Raw genomic sequence first — 13,161 nt, forward strand, 5'->3', positions numbered from 1 at the left:
ATACGGTTAACAGCTTCGTTCGCCCTTTCGAGTTCTCGGTAGATCAAAAGCATCGATTACGCTCGTCCTCGTCGCTCGACTTCCCGATTCGTTCGAGACCTCGAACGAATATATCTACGCACGAGCTCACACACGTGGAGTATCCTTCCAAGAGAAGGAGAAAAAAAAGAAAAGAGAATCCATCGAGGCTAAATTCGAATAGTAATTAGCATTTATCAGAAAAGATGCGTAAATCAATGTCGATTAAAGAAAAAAAAGTTACACGATCGAAAAGGAACGAACGGAATTTTGGTATTTGCTTCGTTTTTTTTCCCGATCGACTCGCCGCTTCCGCTTTTCCATCATATTTCTATCATACCCTTACTTTCTTTTCTTTTTGCCGAGCCAAGGAAAAATCTGGTATCTGTGTACGAAATTATCCCCCGTAATCGTTACACGGGAATTCCTAGACATCATCCCCTTCGACCGGCAGTAAATTCTTGAGAAGCGTTGAAGGTGTTGGCCGATAACGACCAACCGTTTACGGGCGTATAAATGAAAAAGTGAGAGTCTTGCGTACCACGGAGGGAAACTCGTAATTCTGAAGCACCCTCCACCTTCTAATAAATGCCATAAGCCGTTCGCAGAGTGCGGACATAATTCACCCTCGTATATAACGTCCACGTACGTAGGAGGCGCATACATAGGAGCTCGTGCGTACACGTGTCCGTTCGCACATGTACGAATCAAAGACGCTATTAATATCAAGAAAGCCGAAAAGAGACTCTAGTCGCGTTCTAGGTAACTCTGAAACTTTTTCGAGTCCTAATTCCTGAAAGAACGTTTCTTCTCTGGGAAAATGTTACGCGCGCGCGCGTCTACACGTGTATCGTATCGAAGGGTTGTCGCTACGTTATTGGAGCGAGCAAGAGAAAAGAAAGGACAAGGAGGATGAGGAGAAGGAGGAGGAGGAGGAGGAGGAGGAGGGTCGCTGCTGCCACGACGATAACAAGAGGCTGCCGACCACGTGACTCCAATACCAAAGTATCGATAGACGAAAAGGGGGAAGGGTGACTTGGGAGAGTGAAAAAGAAGGCGACTCTGAAAAGGGGGATTCGTCTATCGATACGCCAAGCCGAGAACGTACTTTTCAATAGCGAAGAAATAGTGTTACGCGCAAGGAATTTTTCTCGTGCTTTTCGTTCACGTTCTACAAAGTTAAAAACTATGGCGAGCTACTGGCCCAGTTTATACATTGTCTTCGGACACATTTTTTTCAGTTCTCAGGAATATCTGAAAACGATCGCGTTTCCTTTTCGTTATTCTTTCGTACGCGAGCTTTCGGAATCGTTGCGGAGGCGATAATTAGTTTCGTTACGAAAAAAAAAAAAGAAGAAGAATAAAAAAAAAAAAGAATAATAAAAGAAGAAGAAAAAAGAAAAGAGAGATGAGAAGAGATGGAACACTTAATGCCAGGCAGATCGGTCGACGTTCGTTAGTAGAATGCGTTCCGAGAATTGGATTTTAATAGGCACGTAGTTTCACGTGCCTAACGTTTCGAGTCGTCGGGGGAAGATTTTACGACTCCTCGTTTCAAGCCTTTGCCTCGGTACCGGCTACGAAGAAGGATGCTTCTTTTACCGTATGCTTTTTGAAAGACTAGTCCGAGTAATTAAAATTAATGCGACGCTAATACCAATACGCGTTATGATCCTTAGGATAGGTGCGCGATAGGATGTAAAATTGGCTCCTACGAGTAAACTGGGCATTGTAAATTCGTTCGTGGATTAAACATCTTCCTTTATTCGTATCTTTTAGAGTCTCGTTCGTCGATTTTGTCAATGATAAAAGAGACAATTGTTATCGTATAGAATGGCCTCGGTTCGTTCGTAATCATAGGAGTCTCGTAAACGTCCCGATCGCCACCTTTGTATATCATCTTGCGAGCGTCAGTAACGAGTATCATTATCAACGTCATAATAATTTCAACGTTGTACCTTAAATTATTTATTCGTTAGAAATGGCAGGAGTTACGGTCGGAGGGACGTTAAAAAATAAAAGGATACGCGCGGGCGTATCGAGAAGAAGAAACGACGTTGCTAGCAGGCAGCGTTACGAGTTTCGAGACCAAGTTACATCGTAGCTTTCGCTAGGCGGATGTAATATTCAGGACGGTCGACGGCCGTGTCGCTTTTAACGATACGACGTTGGGCGAAACAAGGAGAATAAGGGACCAAGCAAGCGGGGTGAAACGATAAAACAAACTCACTGTCCGCCAAGTTTTCTCGCGTGCTAGATGCCATAATTTTGCGTCAACGCAAAACGTTTTCGCTCTTCTGCCGCGCCAAAGCAGAAGCCCGGAAGAACGGGCACGCGATACGGTTTACCGATTTCGAGGCTCCTGCACCTTCTTTGGGATTTAGCCACGTACGTGTGCGCGAATCGTTCGAGTAGTAGCGTAGCATTGCCGATGACATTTACCACGCTAACGTCGGCCAACGATTTACGACGATTTACAACGATTTACGGCGAGAATAAGATTTCAATCTGTCCTGCCGGTAATCGATACGAAAGGAGAGAAAAATGGTCCTGCACGAGTTATATACGCGGTTAGTACCGCGTCGTCGAGATAACGATATCCGATTAAAAGAAAAACAAAGGTTTAACTCGGGGAATTATAATTCGTGCTTATCATCGATTCTTCCTTCAACATTGGAAGGGGGGGGGGACTGAACGAGATCGATACCACGGATAGATAGCACGGGCCAATCTACGCCTTGGCGAGTTGGCCACTATTCGCCTACGATAATTGCTTACGAACTAGAAAACTTTCCCTTCATCCATCTCCCTCGCTCGTTCGCTCGCTCGCTCTATTCCGCTCGCTCATTTTCATTTTCGCTCGCTCTTTAGTAGCTCGTAGCACGTCCATCACTCAGCTGGTTGTTCACGAATGCTCATTCCTACTGACAATAGGAGCCCTCAAAAGGCAGAGCCTGGCACCGAATGCTTCGCAACCAAAGTAGAAACATATTTTTCTGAAAGGTGAATCGATCGGTGCCAAGGGAATATGCTCGGCAGCCCTCGAAAAATACCGATGGAAAGTTTCTCCTTAGCGTGTAATTAAAAAAACAAGAAGAAAAGAAGAAAAGGTTATTAAAAATATTAGGCCGTTTTAACGTTCTGGCCGAATCATTAAGCCTCCGTAATAAAGCAACCGTTGTAATATTGTAACGGAGTGCGCCCCCTCTTGAAGGAGGGTCGGTAACACGCTCTAGTTTTGGAATTACGGCATTTGCCGTGCCACATATCATAATATCGTACGTATGCATATAACATATATTATGTAGCCGACAGGCGTACAAGGACCTTCGCTCCCCAAACACGAAACTCTCTTAAAGCCACGTGTAGTCTACCGCTACGTATCCTTGGCCAACACGGGGGATGAAATCTTAACGAGACGCTCTACGTTTCAAGGAAACACGCTTGACAGTGAAATACCTTGCCGACGCGTGCTTCGCGCCTCTTGGTATAACGGTCCTATCTTATTTTTTAAATATTTTTAATAAATATTAATAGTCCCACGGTCCATCGTACGATATACCTCTTTATTCTTCCTGTGTACTTTTTCCACGGACTCGGACAATTGAATAAAAGAATCGGGGAGAGGGGGTGGGAGTGGGGATAGGAGATGGAGGGAAGGAAGTTTGCTCGAATAGACGAAGCTTAGTAACAATTTCGTTTGATAATGACGTAACGACGAAAGTATCTCGGATCAAACAAGGAGTGATTTTGTTTGACGTCCTCTCACCCGACGGATCTCTCTCGGAGAAGTTCTACTTTGACGTCGTAGGACGAAGGGAAAAAGTTTTTCTCCTCGTCGAACGAGACGTCGAAACACTCTTGGTTGGCCTACTACTACCGTTGCCCGATTTGAAAGGGCAAAGGGCAAAAACGCGCCACGTTCCTTTCCTTTCGAAGGTAGGACGAGTCTATCTAGATGTGTCTACTCGTCGAAGAATCCTGCCTTACTTTCGTGTATTTTTCGAGTTAATCTTTAAACCATACTTTATTGGCTAACGGACGTCGAGAAAGCTTTAAATTCTTGTCCCTCTCTCTCTCTCTCTCTCTCTCTCTCTCTCTCTCCTATCTTTGCAGCTCGTCCTTTTCGAGATACGATATTTCGTGCGAAGTAAAAGGAGGAAAAAAGAAGAAGAGGAGAGAAGAAGAAAAGAAAATGAAAGCTTCCCCTTCTCTAAGGCTTTACTCGACGACTTTTTCCTCGTCTTCGAGTTTTACCTCGTCTTCGTTCTGGCAAGTCACTAAAAGCACTGTAAATTATTGCTGAAATTCGCAAAAGTTTACGATGACACCTCGCGACGCACGCTCACCCCCTTCCCAGTAATTACGCTAATTATCGTCGTTTCGAGAAACGCGAGGGGTCGTCTCTCTCTCTCTCTCTCTCTCTCTCTCTCTCTCTCTCTCTATCTATCTTTCTCTTTCGCGACGTCGCAGCCATTCTCTTTTGCCAAAAGACACGATATGAATCCCCATACCGATTGTATGGGGATGTTAATTCCTTTGTTATTTCTAACAACAAGTAATCCTTTTCCACAGCTGGATAATATAAGACGCTCGGAATGGAAAGCTGTCAGGTGCGTGGCACATATCCATGGAAACGTCCGCGGTAATACGTACGGTACCATCGCACGTATGCACTTACGTGTTCGCGCAACGGTATGCAAGAGAGCGCAGAACCCGTCTGCATACATCGAAATGTTCTAGCCGGGTATGCACACACTCAAGATTCGATAATAGCGACTCGTCGAGGGTGGCCGAGGCTACGGCGTGTAGGCCTCGAGCACGACAGTCCGTGCTCAGACGTGACTCGCGACGCAACCCCTTATTTTTTACATTTACGCAAGTGCCTATTCTTTTCTATTTCCACTATTTCATCATAAACTCGGGAGTGCGAGTCGTCTGAAGTAGTCATGTTTTTATAAAACTTCGCGAAATCAAATTGGGGATTAAACTGATTAGAACGATGGATAGAACGAGAGAGAGAGAAAGAGAGAGAGAGTGGAAAGAAACGAATTAACTCGACGATACGATTCCAAGGAAAAAGGAGTTTTGCTCGTGAGTAAGCCAAAGTAGGAAGCCCGTTGGGACAAAGACGAGGGCCAAGAAATGCGTCGGAATATCGGGACAAATCGCGTTGCGTAAGACAGCCGTCTAGTCGTCGTGTTGTCGTCGTGTTGTCGTCGTGTTGTCGTCGTAGTCTATGTGCCGACTCCTTTTTATTTCCCGGAAATTTTTCGACCAAATTTATTCGTCTCGGAGGGTTACGGGGCAAAAAGAAAGATGCGAATAAGAGAAAGGGAGAGTCACGTGTGTGCGAACGTACGCGTAGGCGCGAACACAGAGGCGGAATCACACGGGCGGGGGCAAGCTATCCTTGATATTTAACGATTGATTGGCAGGATTGGCAATTTTGCCAATTACCGTAGAGTTTCGTCGGCTTTCGCGGAACGACCAATCGAAATTACATAGTCGGTGTTTCGAAAAAGATCGCCGTCGTTTCTCCTCTTTCTTTCTCTCTCTCCGTGTATATATATATATATATATATATATATATATATATATCCTAGTTCGGTCTACTCATCGTTACGCTGGATCGGCGGTGGTCTTCCTTAAAGCCAAGAAGAGTCCCGTTGGAAGAAAGAAGAGGAAGGGAAAGCCTTAGGGCATCGATCGAACAAACCGCACCGTTCTCAAACAATAGAACGAATATATATATATATATATATATATATATATATATATATATGTGAGTATTGCGAGAGAGAGAGAGAGAGAGAGAGAAAGAGAGAGAGGGCAGAGACCTTCGAAATTCCGCGACGTTTAGCCTTCGCGACGACGTGCCTTCTTGTCTTCGACGACGATCCTACGAATCGATAGACATCCCGCACGCACGTCTTTAACTCGGGAAGAAAATATTCTTATATCGAGAAAAAGGATAATAAGATCGAGCTGCCGATTGGTTTCAATCGTCGCTATCGATATCCTTTTAACGGCCATCACCGTCGAATGAAACGACGAAGGAAGAGAGTACGATATCTCGGGTATGATTTCGATGAACAGTAGCCAATTTCCTTCCGTACAATTTCCGGACCTTCCTTCTTCCTTCCCTCGATCGTAGAAAAGAAATAGATCTCCGAAAGGTTTTTCTCGCGATCCCGTGACTTTTCCCAGATAACAGAAACTCAGGGCAAGTATCGATTTGGCGTGTTTCCTTTTCGGAAATTGCCTTGTTTCTTTCCTCCGGCTGTTGTCTCGGCGGCCGTGTTCCATGGCGAAGATCGATACGATATCGCGATGCCGCTTGCGGACCTTCAAATCGCCTGGGTGGTCCTTCCTACGGCGTAGCGAAACTTTCTGCGAACACGAGCACGGTAGTGAGTTGTGAGCTTCGATATCCTTCGATCGCCGTCGAGTTTACTACTAGCGCTTTCTCCGAAAATACGTTTTCGATAAAAATAGTCCTTTCTCGCCTCGAACGTTCGACCTCCTACGAGGAACGATTTACATCGGTCCAAACGTTTCCTTCGATTTTTACCTCCAATTTACAATACGTACGATTATTTTCTATCGGCGCGTAGAAACGATTCACCAAACGAATTTTATCCGATATCGAAGATCCTATCGATTCGGAGCTCCGGCACGATCCGTTCTCCTCGTCGTCGTCGTCGTCGTCGTCGTCGTCGTCGTCGTCGTGGTCGTCGTCGTTGTCGTCGTGGGTGGACCGAACGATAGAAGGGAAAAGAAAGGAAGAAGGGGATCTCTTCGCGGAATATGTTTACATTAGAGGCGTGTCTTAAAGGGGGAGGGAGGGGGGGGCGGGAAAAAAAAGAAAGAAAAGAAAAAGAAAGAGGGAACGAACCGCAAAGGGCGCTTAACGAGTTCCGCGCTCCTTCCTTGCTTCTCCTTTTCTATTCTATTCGCGAGCAAACTTTAGCGATCTCGTTTCTTCCTTCATTGCAACCGCACGATGTTCTTTGTCGTTTGATCTCCAAGTTTCTAATTTTTGAGAGAAGAAGAATACGTTCCTCTTTTTTTTTTCTTTTTTTTTTTTTTCTTTTTTTAGGAAAAATGACATATTTTTTGCAAAAAGTTTAAAAAATTTGTAACGCGACGAATAAAAAATATACATAAATGAAAGAGTTATTTTTTAAAAGATTGCTGTCTTGGGTCATCGCGAATTTTAATATTCGCGAACCGCAACGACCCTCGGCGTCGTCGTAAAACGTGGGAACGGAGAGAAAAGTCGTCGGAGTTACGAGGGAGGGACGAGGTGTAAGGGGCTTCTTCGGTATTATTAGATTTCTTGCGAATTACTCGCGCGTCCCATTAACGAGTCCCATCTGTCTGGATTACGCGACCAACTCGAGCTCACCCGCGTCCACGATTTAGAACGTTGTTTTTCCACGAGGAAAACTCTTTCTCCCTTCTCCTCTTCCTCCTCCTCCTCCCCCTCCTCCTCCTCGACTTATCGCCAAGCTCGATCTTGCCTTTTCTTTTTCCCTCGCGATCCCGATTACGATCGCGTCGTTCATCTCCAATCTACTTATATCTCTCGTTTATCGTCAATATCGAAATTCATTGGATATTTAATCGATAAGAAAGTTTTCTTACTTTTAAACGATAATTCAGGAAGACCGGAGAACGTTTTACGTTGAGATTACGTCGTTATTATCGATCTTGAGAAGGGAAGAAGCGAACGGAATACGACTTGCCGTAGTCCTTCCCTTCCCCCTCCCCCTCCACCCTCCACGAGTCTCAATCCTTACGCTCGATTAGCGCGACGAATCGCTAATGAGGCAGTTTCAATTTGAATTCTCTTTCATACACGCGCAACCGCGCGCGCACACACGCACGTCTACGACGTCGAAGAAAAGTTGATTCTGGCAAACGTCTTGGATCGCGCGTTTCGCGGTCTTAACGTTTCTCCACGTCGTCGTTCTTTCGCCTAAACCACTAAAAAGAGGTTCCGCGCGTCCGGTCGTTCTTGGTAACTCGATCTGCTCGAACACCTACGAAATCAAATTATACCGGCCGACACGTCATGAATTTTAATCGGCATCTAATCTTTCTTGGTCCGACCTACGGCCCGTTCCTCGATCGTACATAATTCCCGTTTGCTTCTTCTAATCGGTGCATGAGACCATTTAGAAAGGAACTTATCCTGAATTGTTTAAACGAAGATTTAGAGATAAAAGATTTCATCGAACGACACCTGCGATCGACGTATTATTCCAAAGGGTATATATTATCACGAATTAATAAACATTTCTGTTTCGTCTGAGAGAGAGAGAGAGAGAGAGAGAGAGAGAGAGAGAGCACGAGTATCGGTGTGGTCCCCTTGAAATACGAACGAGTGGTCGGCAATGAATCGTCCAAGTAGAGAGAGAAGCCGGTCGTTCGGTCGTTCGGTCGTTCGTTCGGTCGGTCGGTTGGTCGGTCGGTCGGTCGGTCGGTCGGTCGGTCGGTCTGTCGGTCGGTCCAGTTTGCGAAGCAGAGAGATAGTCAGTCAGTCAAGCCCGCGGCAAGTAGCTGACAGTCATGCGAACGAAAACTAATCTATCCCACACCTTGGCTAGCTCCAACAAGAGCATTAAAATTCAAAATAGCCTGTTAAACAACGTTTTAATGTCTTCCTCTCCTCTTTCCCTTCTTTACCTCGTCCATTCGTTCGGTCTTCTACAGGTCGATTCAATGTCTCGCGGCTCTTCCGAATGCTCAAAGACCACCTGCCGTTTCGCGAAGCGCTTAACGAGTGAGTCACTCGTCCCACCGAAGGTAAGCCGAAGAAATTGCTAGAATCGCGAATGATTTAGAAATTTCTAACGAGCGACGTGTAATTTACAGACGAACGAGATAGAGAAAGAGTAGGAACGCTTTGGAGGAGGATGTAGAATGCGAGCTAGATTGCGGTTCAGTCCGTGACGATGATCCAGCAGGATGAGTCGTCGCTAATTGGCTTCGCCCACGAGAGAATCGATCTTCTCGTCGGCGCTCGATTAGCGTACCAACGTTACGAAAATCTACTTGGTCGTTTTCAGCGCTCGTTGTCCATCGACGACCATTTCCTCGGCCGTCATTCTTTTTGTTCGATTCGTTTACGAATAAGAAATAATGAAAAGGTACAAAGGACGATCGATGGTAAGAGTCGTGGCTTCCTATGGGAGAAGACGTCGATTGGCGGAGGAGGTGCCAGGACTTTACATTCGGCGCCTGACTCTCGAGGATCCTCGGAGCGCGAAGGAACGGTCAAGCGGTTCAAGGTCGCGCACGCCACCGCGCCATATCTGTCATCCCGCCGGTCCATACGTCTCCTCCTCCTTCTTCTCCAGTCGTGGATCTTCCAGGTATTTTCCTTCCGACTCCACCTTTAATTATCCGCTGCGTTCGCGTACGTGAAGGTCACGTCGGGAGATCGCTTCTTACTCCTTTTATTCGCTTCGACGAAACTTAACCGATCATTTGTACGATTACTCGATTAGCTCTGCCGAGCGAAGCCTCGAGAATCGAATCGATTCGATCGAAGTCTTTTTCGAGCGCAGCCTCGATTATTTTCAATGCGACTCTTTAAAAGCGTTACCGTTCTTAAAGAGTTCTTAATAGAGAGAAGAGCCCCTCCCGAGCTTTCTCTTTCGTGTCGTTTAGGAACCCCTAATTAAACGCACTAAAATTTAACGGTCGGAACAGAACAAACGATCGCTATTGTACGACTTAATATAAAAGCCTACGATAATAACAACGTTATTAAAGGAAGCGTCATTAAATATACGCAAACGTTCGCAATATCGATACATCGTTATCATCGACGTGTTCGATCGTTTCTCACTTTTCTCCCAGTCTATTCTCGCTCAGGCAATTTTCTCTTCTTTTCTTTTTTTTTTTTTTTCGATGCTTGCATTCGACGCTAAGATTCTCCTATTAGATTTAAACGTTCTATTCTAAATTACCCTACTATACGACGAACCACCACGAGAATTCTCTTTATTCCTTTTCTCCAGTTATAGATCGTGGCAGGAACGAATACGTAAGGAACGACCGGCCTATTTGACGATCGTTTCTCTGGAGCTACCAGAAGCACCGGTACCGTTGATCGAGTCGCTGGCAAGCGGCCGGTTGAACGAGTCAGACGTGGCTGATCGATCCGACGACAAGGACGACATCCTCGACGAACTTTTGGAGAAAGTAAGCGAGCTCGGTAAGGAGAGAGCACGGGAATCTCGCGGGAGAAAGCTCGATACGTTTTTCAGAGAAAGAAAAAGTCGAAAGGTCGGCTCGTTGGAATGCACGAAGGAAGTTGCCACCCTCGAGGAATGTACGAGAAACATTCTTCGGGCTCGCCGTAAGTTCCTTCTATTTCTTATCTTTTTATAATACGCGATAGATTAGCAATTGTGGCATAAACGATTGGTACGTTGATATCGTGCCAACGTATAAATTTGATCGAATCAATTTGCAAGCGAGGAAGAAATCTAATTAAAGGAAGCCAGTAAACTTTCCTTCGACGTTGGCGATTATCGGCTCGGATTTAACCGCTTATAGGCGAGAGAGAACGTAAAGGAGATCGGCAGTTTCGAAGGTCGTGTGCGATTTAATGGCGGTACACGTGACGGTATTAGAAAATTAAAAGCGCGATAATCGAGGCGCGAAAGGTGCGTCGTGCGAGGGAAGGTGCGCAGAGAAAGATGCTGCAGCCGTGAAAATAGGGTTGCATTCGGCTGGGTGCATTCATTAAGAGGGGCTGCCCCTGTTGCTATGCAACGCATTAGAAGAAACGTTTACGATCGGTCGCGTTGCCGTAGTTAAAGGACGATGACGTAATTCACATTTCCGTGCACAAAGTCACTTTGTAATATCGTTGATTTTCATTTCCTTTTTATCTCGATTTCGTCCAATTATCAAATATTCTCTCGCGAGTCACGGCTTATCGAGCGCGTGCGATCGAAAATCCTCTCTCTCTCTCTCTCTCTCTCTCTCTCTCTCTCTCTCTCTCTCTCTCTCTCTCTCTCTCTATCTCTCTCTATTTCTCTCAAACGATACACACGTGAATTCCAGAGGAAGGAGAGAACGAGATGCCGTCGGGGGAAGAAGACTTTCGAGATGTCGAGGATTGCATCTGTTCCGAAATCCCAGGGAAGTTGCGTATCAACGTAAGAAAGAAGACGGAAGTTACGAGCGCGTCGTCGAGAAGCCCGAGCCCGGTGGTGACCCACACGATAAGAATCGCGATGAAGTATCACGGACGTGCAGGACGATGCAACGGGGAGGAGAACAAGGAGACTGGAAAAAAGGATAGAAGATCTCAAGGGACAAACGGAAAGAATATTCGGGAGAGAACGACGACGAGCGGGATGATTGAAAAGGGGGATGAGTTTGTTCGGGAGGAGGGTTGTTGTACCGGTGTGAACGTAGCTTTAGATTTCACGTTGAATTGCAACAGCGTGCGTCTGACGTCTCGTGACATAAGTCTCAAAGCTGAAACGAGGGACGAAGGACGCTGAGAGACGTCTAGCTAAATCGTTAAGATTAGCGTTTCGAACCGCTTAGTCGTGGTTCCGATAGATGGATAAAAAAGAATCGATGACGAAAATATGTGAAAATTTTTCTATATGAAATTCTCTCGATCGTCCTAAAGTCTCCGTCGACTTACGTTTATAGAATAGCAAAGAGAAAGAAGAAAAAGTATAGAGGAGTTTCGGCAGAATCTTTGGCAAAAGTAAAAGGACCGTTTCTCGTGCGAATAACGAAATTCGGAATCTCCCGGAGGGCAATAAATCGCAATCGCCAGTTCGATTTCTCCGAAGAGAAGGAGGAGAAGAAGAAGGAGGAGAAGAAGAAGGAGGAGGAGAAGGAGGAGAGAAACGCACACTCGCGCACGCGCGCAGCCTATTAATTAGATCGTCTAATAAATCGCCAGCAAGCGGACGGCGAAGTAGAAGCGCCGTTAGGCTCTTTCTCGTCGTCCTTCGGCTCTCTCTCGTGGTCCAAAGAAAGAATCAGAAGAGGAACAAGGAGGTGGAGGAGGATAAGAAGAAGAAGAAGAAGAAGAAGAAGAAAGAAGTAGAAGAGGAGGAGGAAAAGAGAAGCGCGTAGGATCGTACGAGAGGTTCCTTTTCTCCCGGTGGACCAGCGCAAGATGAGAATCGCGCGTCTAGCTTGGCCCCTTGGAAGGCCGAGCCAGCCCAAACCGGGTGAGAGAAGTTGGCCGGTTCTCCCTTCTCCCCACCTCCACTCCCTCTCTTTCTCTCTCTCTCGTCGCATTTTTATTCTGTCTGTGCTGTGTACGCTGCTCTCTCTCTCTCTCTCTCTCTCTCTCTCTCTGTGTGTCTCTCTCTCTCTCTCTCTCTCTCTAAGGGCGAAAATGGTTCATGGCCGTTTCCAACCGCCGATTTCGTCGCGGATCCTGCGAGGAGGATCGACCTCCTCCTTCCCGTCCTCTTCCCGTTGCTGCCGTCGTCTCTTTTTTTTTTTTTTTTTTCTTCCTTTTTTCTCTCCTCTCTTCTTGTTTCCGATAAACGCGCGTTTGTAGAAAACCCGAGAAGTTTACACCCGCTACGAGCCGTTTCCCGCGAGATTCGTATATTTGCGATCATATTACGCGTTATTTGCATACCGCGCTCGTTCGAATAACGTCAGGTTAGCGTTTATTCCCCCCTTTTTTTCCCCTTTTTATTTTTCAACGGATAAAATTCAAAGTTAGAACACATCTCCTTTGTGAAAGAGGAACGTTAACATTGTTGCGTCCGGCTGCAGTTATAATGAGTATGCGAATAGGTTATCTAGTTTGCATCGTGGACCATATTTTTCACGAGTCTCAATAAAAATATAAACTTTATCGCGAGATAAAAACGCATTTTGTTTCTCTTCCCATCGTTTCGGTTATTACGAATGAGAGTTTGATTTTACCCCGACAATGGACTATACAATATCGTTCTATTTTATCGATTAGTTCCTTCATTGCCGACAAAGCTGATTAGATTATTTTCTCTTTTCGCTTTATCCTTTATTTTCCATCGATACGCCTTACGTCCGAGCTCTTTCTTTCCTTCCTTCCTTCCTTCCTTCCTTCCTTCCTTCCTTCCTTCCTTCCTTCCTTCCTTCCGTAAATCT

General features: G+C 45.7%; 1 protein-coding gene across 1 annotated transcript; it reads left to right on the top strand.

The window, feature by feature from the left end:
* Positions 1-4,478: 4,478 nt before the first annotated feature.
* Positions 4,479-12,086, top strand: LOC124956750. Its single transcript, XM_047512953.1, has 5 exons — positions 4,479-5,112; positions 8,740-8,832; positions 8,902-9,401; positions 10,053-10,393; positions 11,107-12,086. Exons 3-5 carry the CDS (start codon positions 9,169-9,171, stop codon positions 11,550-11,552), a joined length of 1,020 nt encoding a protein of 339 aa, XP_047368909.1. The 5' UTR covers positions 4,479-5,112; positions 8,740-8,832; positions 8,902-9,168; the 3' UTR covers positions 11,553-12,086.
* Positions 12,087-13,161: the final 1,075 nt, after the last annotated feature.

Source organism: Vespa velutina, chromosome 23 (genome assembly GCF_912470025.1).
Source record: "Vespa velutina chromosome 23, iVesVel2.1, whole genome shotgun sequence".
Taxonomy (NCBI): Eukaryota; Metazoa; Arthropoda; class Insecta; order Hymenoptera; family Vespidae; genus Vespa; species Vespa velutina.